The sequence below is a fragment of the Schistocerca nitens genome, chromosome 6 (assembly GCF_023898315.1).
Source record: "Schistocerca nitens isolate TAMUIC-IGC-003100 chromosome 6, iqSchNite1.1, whole genome shotgun sequence".
NCBI lineage: Eukaryota > Metazoa > Arthropoda > Insecta > Orthoptera > Acrididae > Schistocerca > Schistocerca nitens.
The window spans coordinates 544,222,772-544,236,010 of record NC_064619.1 but is presented as its reverse complement, the minus strand read 5'-3'; the positions used below and the strand labels follow the sequence as shown (position 1 = coordinate 544,236,010).

At 41.4% G+C, this 13,239-nt stretch overlaps 1 protein-coding gene across 1 annotated transcript; it reads right to left on the bottom strand.

Moving 5' to 3' along the window:
• Window positions 1-724: 724 nt before the first annotated feature.
• Window positions 725-4,583, bottom strand: LOC126262691 (chondroitin proteoglycan-2-like). Its single transcript, XM_049959468.1, has 3 exons — window positions 4,562-4,583; window positions 3,428-3,504; window positions 725-2,006 (listed from the first exon to the last, which is right to left on the bottom strand). The coding sequence occupies exons 1-3, from the start codon at window positions 4,566-4,568 to the stop codon at window positions 972-974; spliced, it is 1,119 nt and encodes a 372-aa protein (XP_049815425.1). The 5' UTR covers window positions 4,569-4,583; the 3' UTR covers window positions 725-971.
• Window positions 4,584-13,239: the final 8,656 nt, after the last annotated feature.

Below are 13,239 nucleotides of genomic sequence, written 5' to 3'. Positions count from 1 at the left end.
TTTGCATATCACAGCATCTTCTTCCCGTCGGTTAAATTTCGCGTCTGTAGCACGTCATCTTCGTGGTGTAGCAATTTTAATGGCCAGTAGTGTACTTCGGGTGTCCTGAAGGTCCGGTCACGGTACCCTATTTCGATCTTTTTGAGGGCCGGGCATGTGAGACTGTTTGGGACGCTTTTCGGAGGATGTAGCTCTGTTTCGGGGTGGACATGTACTCCGTGTCGAAAATTGTCAGAAAAGTTACCGTACAATTGAAAGAGCTATGTGGAATGTTGTAGAAGACAGTGTAAAAATTGTGATTGTTTTAATATAACAAAACAGAATACAGTAATGAGAATTGTCGCCCACCATCATTCTCAGTACTCGTATATATTAAGAAATATGACAATTCTGTACATGAAAGATTATTCGTCGCAGCAGCCACGTTTACATAGATATGTCAAACAGTGCAGTAAAAATAACGTTGGGATTTATGAAACAGACGCGTGTTTAATGAAGGTGTAGAACAAACTATTAGAAATATGTTGTACTTTATGAAATATAAGCAATGAAAAATCTTCTTCTGACGACTATACGCTTCCTTATATTGACGGATGCCAGGACCAATGTTTCATTGTGTCAAACAATTGACATGTAATTTTCTCATGGGCATTACTCTAAATGGCTAGAGTACACTCACATTTGGTACGTCGACGTTTACATCACTGCACATAAAATAAATCAGTTATGTGGTATATATTTTATTATTTCAACTCATAGCAAACTGTCTTGTAATGCTTAGAAGTATAGCAACTTAAAAAATAAGTCTCATGCTTCTCCAGTACTGCATCGTGAGACATCAGGCAATAAATAATTGGAATTAAAGACGAACCACACAGACAAAATAGCATTTTTAAATACCTATGTAAAGTAACCAGTAGCACAATAACGCAGATCTAGCAGATATCTTCTTAAATCAGTCCCCGATAAACTTAGACTGAACAACCAGCATGTTCAGGGTAATCACAAACCCTCAGCTCGGCGTTGTACTGCAGGCCAGCTGGGCACGGGATCAACCAGGCTACACCGTTCTCGTCGCACTTGTAGAAGCTGCTACAGTCACTGGGGTTAGGCAGCTGGGTGACGTCATTTGGGTTCCAAGGTGGACAGGTGGGAGCATCTCCAGCTGGTAGCTGTGGGCTTTCACTGTTACCAGAGTCAGCATTTCCGTTGTTCTGATCGCCATCAGAGGATTCGTCGCCAGATGGGTTACTTGGAGCAGCTGATGATGAGCAGCCAGCACTTTCAGGATAATCACAGACTCTCAGGTTGGCATTGTACTCAAGACCAGCTGGGCACGGTATGAGCCAAGCCACACCATTCTCGTCACACTTGTAGAAGGAGCTGCAATCACTAGGGTTAGGAAGCTGGGTGACGTCATCTGGATTCCATGCTGGGCAACTGGGAGCATCTCCAGTTGGCGGTTGTGGATTTGCGTCACTGCCTCCCTCTGAATTTCCATCATCCTGCTCTCCCTCGGAAGGAGTATCATCAGAAGGGTTGCTTGGTGAGGACGACGTCGAGCAACCAGCATTTTCTGGGTAGTCACACACCCTTAGTTCTGCATTGTACTCTAGGCCGGCTGGGCATGGAATAAGCCAGGCAACGCCGTTCTCGTCACACTTGTAGAAGCTGCTGCAGTCCTTTGGATTCGGAAGCTGGGTGACGTCATCCGGATTCCATGCTGGACAAGTGGGGACGTCGTCAGATGGGGGCGCAGGTGAACCTCCACTGTCGTTGGAGCCACCACCAGATTCATTGCCATTGTCGTCGTCAGCAGGAGCAGACGAGGATGAAGAACAGCCAGCTCGCTCTGGGAAGTCGCACACCCTCAGCTTTGGATTGAACTCGAGGTTTGCTGGGCACGGGATGACCGTGGCTACGCCTGATGGCTCACACTGTAGGAAGCTCCTGCAGCTGTTGGGGTTGGGAAATGGACCAGACGCTCCCTGGCATGTTGCGCTCATCTGAAACAAATTTACTCCTTATCAGCTCTCACTGCTTATATAATCGATTGTTTTAATTTACAGAACGTTCACGTAAAAGTAGAAATGTAATTCTTCCGCTTCAGTCTTAATCACTCACGGAAATGGCTTTTCTGATCCCTACACACCTAGACGATATTGCTCATCGCTAATAATTCCATGAAATTTCAAGGAAAATTGTATTATATTGTTTATTTTTCAAACCTAGTTGGAAATTTTCCGTACACTCGGACGAGTTTCGATATTCCTGGATCATCTGTAGATGCAGTCAGTACTACATATCAGAATACTATGTTTGTGATATGTATTTCCGATATATACATGACGTTTTACTGTCACAGTTACATTTATTTGAAGATGATACATTCACACTGTTTTACATTATACTAAAATTGCCAAACTGGAATTTAAAAATAAACGATGTATTAGGAAATCAGTATCAACACAATAGCCGTTTTGTTTCGTTAGGTAAATACCGACAATAGTGAAAATGTAACTAGTGTTCTTCATTTAGTTACGTCTATTCATTTTTGGCATGCACCTATCTGAGAAGTAGGCGTAGGACAACGCGAATTTGATGAAATCGATGAATATACATTTTCGAAGCTAATGAACTTTACCATGTGGTAAAGTATAGATAGTAAAAGGTGACTAACTCAGTGGCGGCAAATATCGGATCTGGAAAAGCTCACAGGAACCTATATTTTTCCATCGATTATTAGGCTCCAGTGTATTGTCTACCACCGATAAGATGTACGAAATAGAAATATTGAACAATATTCTCTCTGTATATTTATCTAATGAATGCTATAAATAAAGTGGTAGCCTGTCAGCTAGAATGTAGAAATTCCGTCTCCTGAATAAAGTTTTCATGCGTTGTGAGAAACAAGTATCAGAGAAAATAACTCATTTGCAGGGAATGAACAATATGCCTTAGTTTGGATGACGTATAACAGATTTCCGTTACATGATATTTAACCTCATATATAACTGTGATACTTGGCATTTCACACAAGTAACCTATCTGTATGTTTACTACTATTATGATCCTAATTTCAGTGTTTAACTTTGAGGCAAAATACCAGTAATGTTGTGTCCAGTGTCACGCAGACAAAATGAATCAATCTTAAATTAATATGTTCATTGTATTGTTACCTTGATTAATAGATAACTTATCGAAGTAGCTGTTGAAAGGGTAACAATTAAATTAGGAGAATCTTATATTATCTGTGTTCTGTGCTTGGAAGTTAGAGAGAATTTGAATAAACACGAAGCATCGATTGTTATTAAATGATGGCTCTTTTTGTTACTGGATGAAAAGTGTATATAATCGGCTACTAAACAAGCAGTCATACTACGTTGGGATACATTATATACTCTGGCTATTCTTGGTGAACACTTACCACAGTTACTTTGCGGATGGAAGCGGCACTGCTGCCTCCGATCACAGCCACCAATACGGCACACACAAGTGATAGTCCTGAAAGAGTAATAAAATTTCAACACACTAGTGTAACACCATACCATAATACAGTTCTTATGGGATGGATTTAGAACAAAACCCACCAGACATGTAATGCGACACGATAATCCCTCCCCTTAGAGATCTGGTGTTCACTGTTAAAAGCCAAATAGAAATCACACATTGCGGTAACATTACACACTAATAGTGAAATACAATCATAGGCCAGTTCTGTATTTTCTTTCACTTCAGTATGACAGGTTCAATCCCATTCTGCAACATGGTGTCGTTGTCTAACTATATTCGTATATCACTTCATAGGAAGATTAGTAGTTAACATCATTCGTGATTAGATGATTGAAGACTACGAGTGTGAAGAAGTAAATCTCAGACTGTGGATCTATGAAGTCATTAATCGAATGTAGCTGCTGTCAGATGCACGTGAAAACCTGAGAGCTCAATGACTCCAGGGCTAGTCGTAACTACTTTCATGGATTCAGGTTTAATTTCATCTTTGGTCTCTACTATATAGAATAAAGTTCACATATGTTTTAAATAAGTAGAAAATACACTCTGACATTAATGAATGAATTGTTCTTGAACCGTCTAAATCGTCAATTTTCCTCTATGTCTGGTATGTGAATCACTGCTAAAATATCTCGCCTTGAATAAAGACAAATACCAGAGAATATTGCACGCAATAAGTGAAGTTAACTTCAGATTAGTGTTACTTTTTCATGACTGTACATCACTACATAATATTAGTGTTAAGTGTCCCGTCGGTGATGATTTCAATAGAGCATATTCTCGTACAGAGCGAAGACGGAGAAGGAAATTATCTATGTTTCGAACAAAGAAACCACCTCATCAGTCATAATAAATTCATGAACACAAAAGAAAACCTAGATCACTTTGGCCAGATGAGCTTTGCATTTCGCTTTTCACAAGCGAGGGCCCAGCGTACCAATGACTGCGACGCCTAACATTTTCTGGAGGTAACAGTATTTGTTCTATAACAGAAATTGTGTTAAAGGGAACGTATAGATCTATCTGCAATAAGAGCTGAGAGACTTACCCTTCATGTTGCTCTCCAAACGTTTTACACACAAGGTGCCTTAGGCTGACTTTCATACCGGTTATATAGATAACTGGTAACAAATGCAGACGTCAATCAGAACAATACGAGCGTCAGCAGACTGATAATAACGAAATGGACCATTGCATGTGAAACTTCTATGACGTGCTTTTTTCTTATCTGACACATGTAATCTGCGTTTGACGACATGCGAACTTGTGTAATTTGACATGTGAGATTTGAAACACGAGGAGACTTGAGCAAGATATAGTGGCTTGTTTTGTTCAGTTGATGGGAAACGCATGTCATAGGCAAACAATGTGTTTTGTTCGTCGGCGGGTGATATTTAGAGGCAAATGGTCATGTTACGACCTCTAATACTTTCATTAAGTGTAGTAAAATTTTTGTTTGAAATATTAAAAGAACTGGAAAGAATTCACATGTGCCATAGCCCGAAAATTAGCAAGAAGTTAGAGAAAGAAAGTAGACCGTTGTTCTACGGTCTAATTGATATCTGAAGGTTTCTGAAAGCGAAACTCTATACCAGCATATACGATGTATGTTATGCTTTCAGGGTTTTTACGAAAACAGTATTGCTCGATACCATTAATGTCTCATCTTCTCACAATGGCGTCACATTTATTTATGTGTACGTCCAATTCTGGTATTTTTTCTGATACAATAAACACAAAGTTCCGGAGTGCAGAATATCCCAAATGCTGTGGTTTTCTTGTATAATTACTTAGCTGTTGTACCAAGAAGCGACGTAGAATGTGACTGAAACACAGTAATACGAAACTGTATCAGATACTTAAGCTCATAAAACCCTGAAATAGAGTATAACTAGTATCATGACTTCTGAAAGCTTGTGCCAGGCCGGAATCCGAATCCGGATTTCCTGCTTTCCATCCGATACTTATTTACAGAGATCCACTTTGTTTGTACTGATTATTTGTTATAACCACCACCGGTTTCGAGATTTTAAAATCCTTAATTGACAGCACCCTGAGCTGTTTACAGATTAACCCAGCTTAGTTTGCACAATGATTCAAAAATTTGAAAATTTGTGGTAAGTTCTAAGGCAAAAACTGCTGAGGTCATCGGTTCCTAAGCTTACACAATACTTAATCTAACTTATACCAACTTACGCTAAGGACAACACACAGCCATGCCCGAGAGAGGACTCGAACCTCCGACGATGGGAGCCACGCCAACCGATACAAGACACCCCAGACCTCGGGGCTACCCCGCGCGGGTCGCGTTTATTCACGTCATCCATTCATTACTAACCGCAAGTGACAGCATTTACAAACACATGATCTTCGTGGGAAGGGTGTAGTGTCGTTGAGGCTTCTCAATGTATGGGGATGCATAATTTTAGAAGTGTGCAGGGTGCTTCTCATATTCAGTGGCTGTCTGACGAGAGGAATAAGGATGAGACTGTGTGGTCCGTATGATAATCATTTCGAGATCCATTTAGTTTCGACTTACGCCTAATAGGTGTAAAATACGTCCGTATAGAGCTGCTGAAGTAAATTTATAGCAGTTCTCGAAGTTCATTAAATGAAATGTTCAGCAAGTTACACGGACTATAATTCTACGGAGTATGTGTCATTGTGTGATATGAGCAGAGGAAGAATGCTGCCACTACTCGGCTCTCACCAAGAACCGTTCCTCCACACAATTCTTTCTCATGAGTAGAAATATCAAAATGATCCTTTATCATTACTGCCCAGAACACATATGACGGATTCTAATTTTTAAAAGTCAGTTTTCATTCTCATGACTATTATAGTTACTATTTTATCCCAAAGGTATGTTAACTATTATTTTGCGCTGTTAGGCACCAATACCTCGTCTATATTCACTCATTTCCTTACTTTTAACACCAATGTAATATTAGCATCGTTCTATACGTATTAGCTTAGAGTAAGTACAACAGAAGTCGTCACCGGGGTTAATTATTTAACGAATTCCACTTTAATATATTCTGTTCATTTAAAGAAGAATAGTGTATTTCGAAATACTTGTTAGTTTCCATAACTGAGTCATGAAATTGGTAAAATTTACTCATTTGGAGCACAAATAATGAGTCATAGGTTTATAAGAACGTATGACAAACGAGAAAAATTAACGCCAGACGTTTTGGTTGCAAACGTTCAGTGTAATTTCTTTCTCCTCGCAGTCTTTTTCGATTTACAAAATTTGCTAACATGCATATTGGTACAGTAAGTCTGAAGCTTTAGTTTTTCAGAGTGCCATATATCTTCACGACAGACTATGCAACATATTACCCTTTTTCCCTGGTCTTACGACGTGCCTAGACGGTGTCGGCAAGTTAATCTATGTAGATTTAGTATCGTTTGTGACTGAGGGTGGCCTGTCGCCATCCCTTCTACCGCGGGATGCAGATTGTGTACTCCATCCTCCTATGTCCAGCGTTACCCCATGAGAAAAGGTGAGAATGTTTTGGAAGTGTTCCGAATCATCTAGTACGATCTTGGAAAGCGTTTAAAAACGATATCCAGGCTTTCCGGCATGCCGGCTTTTCGTGTTATATGCTTCCCGGATTCGATATGAGGCTATTTGCTACTTGCGGCTTGGTAACTAACGCAACTATCCGGGCAGGTAGATAATTCATCAAATATACTATTCGGAATTATGTAGTTTACGTATAACAGCAATTGTCAGCTCAAGTCATCGGGAAGACCAAAATATTTTTCTCGATTTTCTTCTCTCTACTTCGACAATCGCTAACAGAGTTAACGGAGCTATTTTAAGCGTGTCGGTTTTCGTAAATAAACTGTGTGGCTTACGCGACAGATGCAGCTGAGAACTGATACTGGGGAGGACCTTATGTTCCGTGAGCCGTGTCAGGTCGTTTCAGCATCAAAGTGGTGAAACAACTCCAGCAAGTCGTGACGCTTTAGACTTTTTCACGCTCGGTATCTCTGAAGTTGTTAATGGGTGCAACATAGTGACCGAAACTTGGTTCACGGGGTTCACGTATTAATGGGCGACGCAGGATTTTTCAGACTGAACTAAAACTTTAGTGACAGTGTCTTTACAAAGGCAAAGAAAAATATTTTTTGAGAGCGGAACACACAGAAATGAGGCACAGACGTTAACTACTACCAAGACATAATGTTCTTCTTAAATGGGAAATGGTTCAATGGCTCTGAGCACTATGCGACTTAACGTCTGAGGTCGTCAGTCGCCTAGAACTTAGAACAAATTAAACCTATCTAACCTAAGGACATCACACACATCCATGCCTGAGGCAGGATTCGAACATGCGACCGTAGCGGTCGCTCGGCTCCAGACTGTAGCGCCTAGAACCGCACGGCGACTCCGGCCGGCTACTTAAATGGGAAGCTGCTTCCAGCACTCGAATGTGATCAGAAGAATCGGATACTGGCAGTAACAACAAGCAGCAATTTGTGAGAGTCTCTGATACCACAATGTCTTTAGAGGAGTGAGATATGCCTATCATCCACACGGTGCACGAATGGAGTACCATTGCCAAAACTGTGATACGCAGGAAAGCAACACAGCTCGACTACGTGGCGTCTGTCGAAATTTTGAAAATTTTTAGTCTTCTTATCGTGTCGTATGTGATCATACTTTTGAATTAATGTTGTGAAGCTGTTTCAACTCACTGACAGTGCAAATTCTGGTCCCGACATGACGATGTTGGTATGATATTGAGAAACTGCGAAGAAACTAAACAGTGGGGTTTACAAGACTTGTGACAAAGAAGCACCTAATGTTTTCCACTCTCCTCTCCTTGGATTTGTTGAACGTCACCTCCAAGCGCGGAAACAGTGACGAGGTGAGTACCGATATCGTTTGCCGTTGAGTGACTGCATTACGGAGATAAGACTGTACCTGGCACCGTAGTTTAGATCTTGTCAAGAGAAATGTATAGCTTTCTTGTTCGGAAGTATGTACGACTCAGGCAACTGTCATTAGAAGCAGTGGAAGTACATTATCGTCAGTTAGTGTTCATCGGTGTACTAAGATATTATGAGAATGTTAATAAGAAAATCAAGCATATTTTTTGAATCTTCTTGTTCCGTATTTCCTCTGCCCTTACATACTGCGACTATGCAGCAAGCCGAAAATTGAAAAAGAAGAAGAAATATATATGTATCTCAGACCTATACAGTCATATTTCGCATCATCAGATCCATGTCTTGATCCACTTCGCAATGATCTCAGTGTAGCATTTAGCCTTTATGAGGATAGAAGTGGTGTGTATTTCTTATACTATTAATGCTGCCTATGTACAACTTTTCAGTCTCCATGAGAAAACCTCCAGGCTTCGTTGAGAAACTCGAAGCCCTGGGACACGTCCCTCATCCTTGCTTGAGCCCACACTGCAGTGGCTGTGAGGAGGTGTGTCACAGAACAGCAGTCAGCTGTACACGGCAACCACTCAACTGATTCGATTACCTGTAGTGTCACAATTACCTCACTAATCTTCAATCACAGTAGATAATGTCAAAATATGTTGAAATTTATTTATGTAAATTCTATGGCAATAGATAACATTGCAACTGACTAAGTACTAATAACAATTGTTTCTTACATCTATGCTCTTGCATTAACCAGTTAACACTATTAAAAGTATTTTCATATACGTTATTTGATATTCAAATACGAATAAACAATGTCATTTCATTAAAAGAATATGTGGCGTCAGTTCTTTCCCACATGTCCGAAAGAGAACTGCAGGCACTATGAATCAAGACAAAAAGTAATTGAAACATTAGTTGCCGGTGGGAACTGATTTATATCAACAGGGCAAGTCGAAACTTTGTGCCAGGCTGGGACTCGAAATTAGGTCTTCTGCTTACACGACAGATGCAGTGACCACTACACCGTCCAGACACAATATATTCACAGATGCCCTGACTGCTCTTGCACAACTACCACCAGACCCAAATTCTGAACTTATACCAGACATTACATAATCGAGAGGACTAACCTCACATATGTAATTAATGCGTTGATGGCCACTGATCTGTTCATTGAAGATCCATAGTGAACTCGAACTCTTATGGGAATTGACGAGATGCCGTGATTAATGAGCCTAATGAGTAAGGATACTATATAAGTTGAGAATTTGGGTCTGGATAGCATAGTGGTTAGCGCGTCTGCGTAGTAAGCAGGAGACCCGGGTTTATATTCCAGTCTGGTAATAATTTTAAATCCCTAAAATTAAGAAAAATTGTAGTAATATATGAACTAATTAATCTTCTATGGCATCAAAATATCCTCAATGTAACTGGCTGGTAGATGTACTGTGACCGCCTGTCCTGTCAACCGAGTGAAATTATTAAGTTGGTCTTTCGTTTCATACGAGTTAATGTTTTACTGTCCTTTGCTGTTAATGACGGTATTATATAATCATAATTAGACCCTCCTCAACTGCGCAACAGCACCGTATTTAATTAACCTAGTTTCACGTAGTAGAACAGTTTCTAATTTCCGATACGGATGTAGCTGAGGATATTTAATTAGCTGTTCCTCGTTATTATTTTTGTTAGAATTGCACATTCAGAATTCGTTACGATTTAGTACTCATTGGAATTGTCCCTGGAGAAATAAACGTATCCCTGTTAGACGAACAGTTTTAAATTCTCAAAAATGACGTCAACTCAACTAATCATTACTCCAAATAAAATCACAGTAGCTACAAACAGTCACTATTAATTCACTGATAAACCTACTTCAGAATTCACAAAAAATAGTTAAGATAAATCTACCTTATTAGTTTATATTCAGATTGCCTGCTCGAATTTAGTTGACCACTTCGTAAATTACTAATCTGTGTTGTTAACAAACAAATAAATTGAAATTACTTTCCAGTAAGCTTTATACTTTGTTAGAACCTATGTCTTCTGGTAGTAAACTAATTACTTTTCGTATGCAGTGTTAAGTAGCTTAAATGATTCGTTGAAATATATTCTGTCAATGAAGATTATCCCTTTGCCTTTCGTTTATATCGACTATGTTAACAGTACATTTCGCTACTTCAGTTTATTTAAACCAATACTATCTATGAACGCTGAGTACCTATTACACTCCTGGAAATTGAAATAAGAACACCGTGAATTCATTGTCCCAGGAAGGGGAAACTTTATTGACACATTCCTGGGGTCAGATACATCACATGATCACACTGACAGAACGTCAGGCACATAGACACAGGCAACAGAGCATGCACAATGTCGGCACTAGTACAGTGTATATCCCCCTTTCGCAGCAATGCAGGCTGCTATTCTCCCATGGAGACGATCGTAGAGATGCTGGATGTAGTCCTGTGGAACGGCTTGCCATGCCATTTCCACCTGGCGCCTTAGTTGGACCAGCGTTCGTGCTGGACGTGCAGACCGCGTGAGACGACGCTTCATCCAGTCCCAAACATGCTCAATGGGGGACAGATCCGGAGATCTTGCTGGCCAGGGTAGTTGACTTACACCTTCTAGAGCACGTTGGGTGGCACGGGATACATGCGGACGTGCATTGTCCTGTTGGAACAGCAAGATCCCTTGCCGGTCTAGGAATGGTCGAACGATGGGTTCGATGACGGTTTGAATGTACCGTGCACTATTCAGTGTCCCCTCGACGATCACCAGTGGTGTACGGCCAGTGTAGGAGATCGCTCCCCACACCATGATGCCGGGTGTTGGTCCTGTGTGCCTCGGTCGTATGCAGTCCTGATTGTGGCGCTCACCTGCACGGCGCCAAACACGCATACGACCATCATTGGCACCAAGGCAGAAGCGACTCTCATCGCTGAAGACGACACGTCTCCATTCGTCTCTCCATTCACGCCTGTCGCGACACCACTGGAGGCGGGCTGCACGATGTTGGGGCGTGAGCGGGAGACGGCCTAACGGTGTGCGGGACCGTAGCCCAGCTTCATGGAGACGGTTGCAAATGGTCCTCGCCGATACCCCAGGAGCAACAGTGTCCCTAATTTGCTGGGAAGTGGCGGTGCGGTCCTCTACGGCACTGCGTAGGATCCTACGGTCTTGGCGTGCATCCGTGCGTCGCTGCGGTCCGGTCCCAGGTCGACGGGCACGTGCACCTTCCGCCGACCACTGGCGACAACATCGATGTACTGTGGAGAGCTCACGTCCCACGTGTTGAGCAATTCGGCGGTACGTCCACCCGGCCTCCCGCATGCCCACTATACGCCCTCGCTCAAAGTCCGTCAACTGCACATACGGTTCACGTCCACGCTGTCGCGGCATGCTACCAGTGTTAAAGACTGCGATGGAGCTCCGTATGCCACGGCAAACTGGCTGACACTGACGGCGGCGGTGCACAAATGCTGCGCAGCTAGCGCCATTCGACGGCCAACACCGCGGTTCCTGGTGTGTCCGCTGTGCCGTGCGTGTGATCATTGCTTGTACAGCCCTCTCGCAGTGTCCGGAGCAAGTATGGTGGGTCTGACACACCGGTGTATGTGTGTTCTTTTTTCCATTTCCAGGAGTGTATAAATAATTATAAAATTCAATTTATTCCCGTATTCAGGATTAGTTATCGTAAAAAATATTCTTGTGAAATCTCTCAAGAAATTCGATTTTCTCCATGTGGATCTGTTGGTCGTAATTAGACAAATTATACAAACTTCTTTGTCACTTTACGACGAACACATTCGAGATATACCACTGTCAATTCCTTTGAACTTATAGGCAGAAATAAGAATACTGATTTACGGTTTTTTATTTTTATAGTTTTTTTTATTTTTATTGTGTCTTTTTTGTGTTTGTTACTTATTTTCTCAATTAAGCTTGATGTTTCACACGTCTTACAAAAGGTAGCAAAAGTAAATCGCAAGTGTCACCTCCATTTCGCACCAACCTCAGGCAAATTCGCGTCTAGTCTGCTAACCACAACCTTCATATCCATAGCTTGACTTACCACTTATGAACGTTGTTATGTTTTTGACTCAGGTCCACTCAGTGGGACAATCTGCAGTGTATAATGGTCAATAAATAGCTATCTCTTTATGTCGATTATGTTAGGAAACATAGAAAAACATGTGTCGATAACGCAGTTTTACAATAATCACTTCATTGGCTCTGGGTCCACTGTGTAGAGGCCAAATAGCAGTGCCAGTAGATGATCTCAGACTCCGCAGTTACCGTCCCACACGCTCTCTGCTTTGCTCCGTCGGCTTTTTAGAAGCAGCCACCCTAGTAGTGGATTTCTATAACAGATTTCAGTGAAAATGTATGAACAATTATCCTCATACAATTTTGAACTACTTTCCTTCGTGATATAAGATTGTTTATGTAAATTTATAAATATGTGAAGGTGACAAGTAGACGAAAAACATGCCAGACATTTTGACAGATACATTCTCCAAGTATCTCATCCACTAAAGATAACTGCTCTCGGTCTGCAAGGAGACTGGCATGTCAACACTTGTTGCCACTGTGTTTGATGAACTCATGCTTATTGATAAAATGCGTGGAGAGATGTTGCTGTCATCCGAGCACTTTGACTCGATGCTCGGCCGCGCTAGAGCCGTTGCTGGCTGCTCTGAAAACCATCCGCTATAACCTCATGTCACTTACGAATTTGATCACTAATTTAAAATTCATCATAATACACGGTGCTTTGACAGCAAGGAACATGTGGTTATTTTCCGTCGTTTC

Bases quoted from the DNA above. Each gene is read 5' to 3' on its own strand.
- LOC126262691 (XM_049959468.1), bottom strand. The intron at 2,007-3,427 runs GTAAGTGTTCAC...AATTTGTTTCAG, and splicing joins CCATCCGCAAAGTAACTGTG to ATGAGCGCAACATGCCAGGG.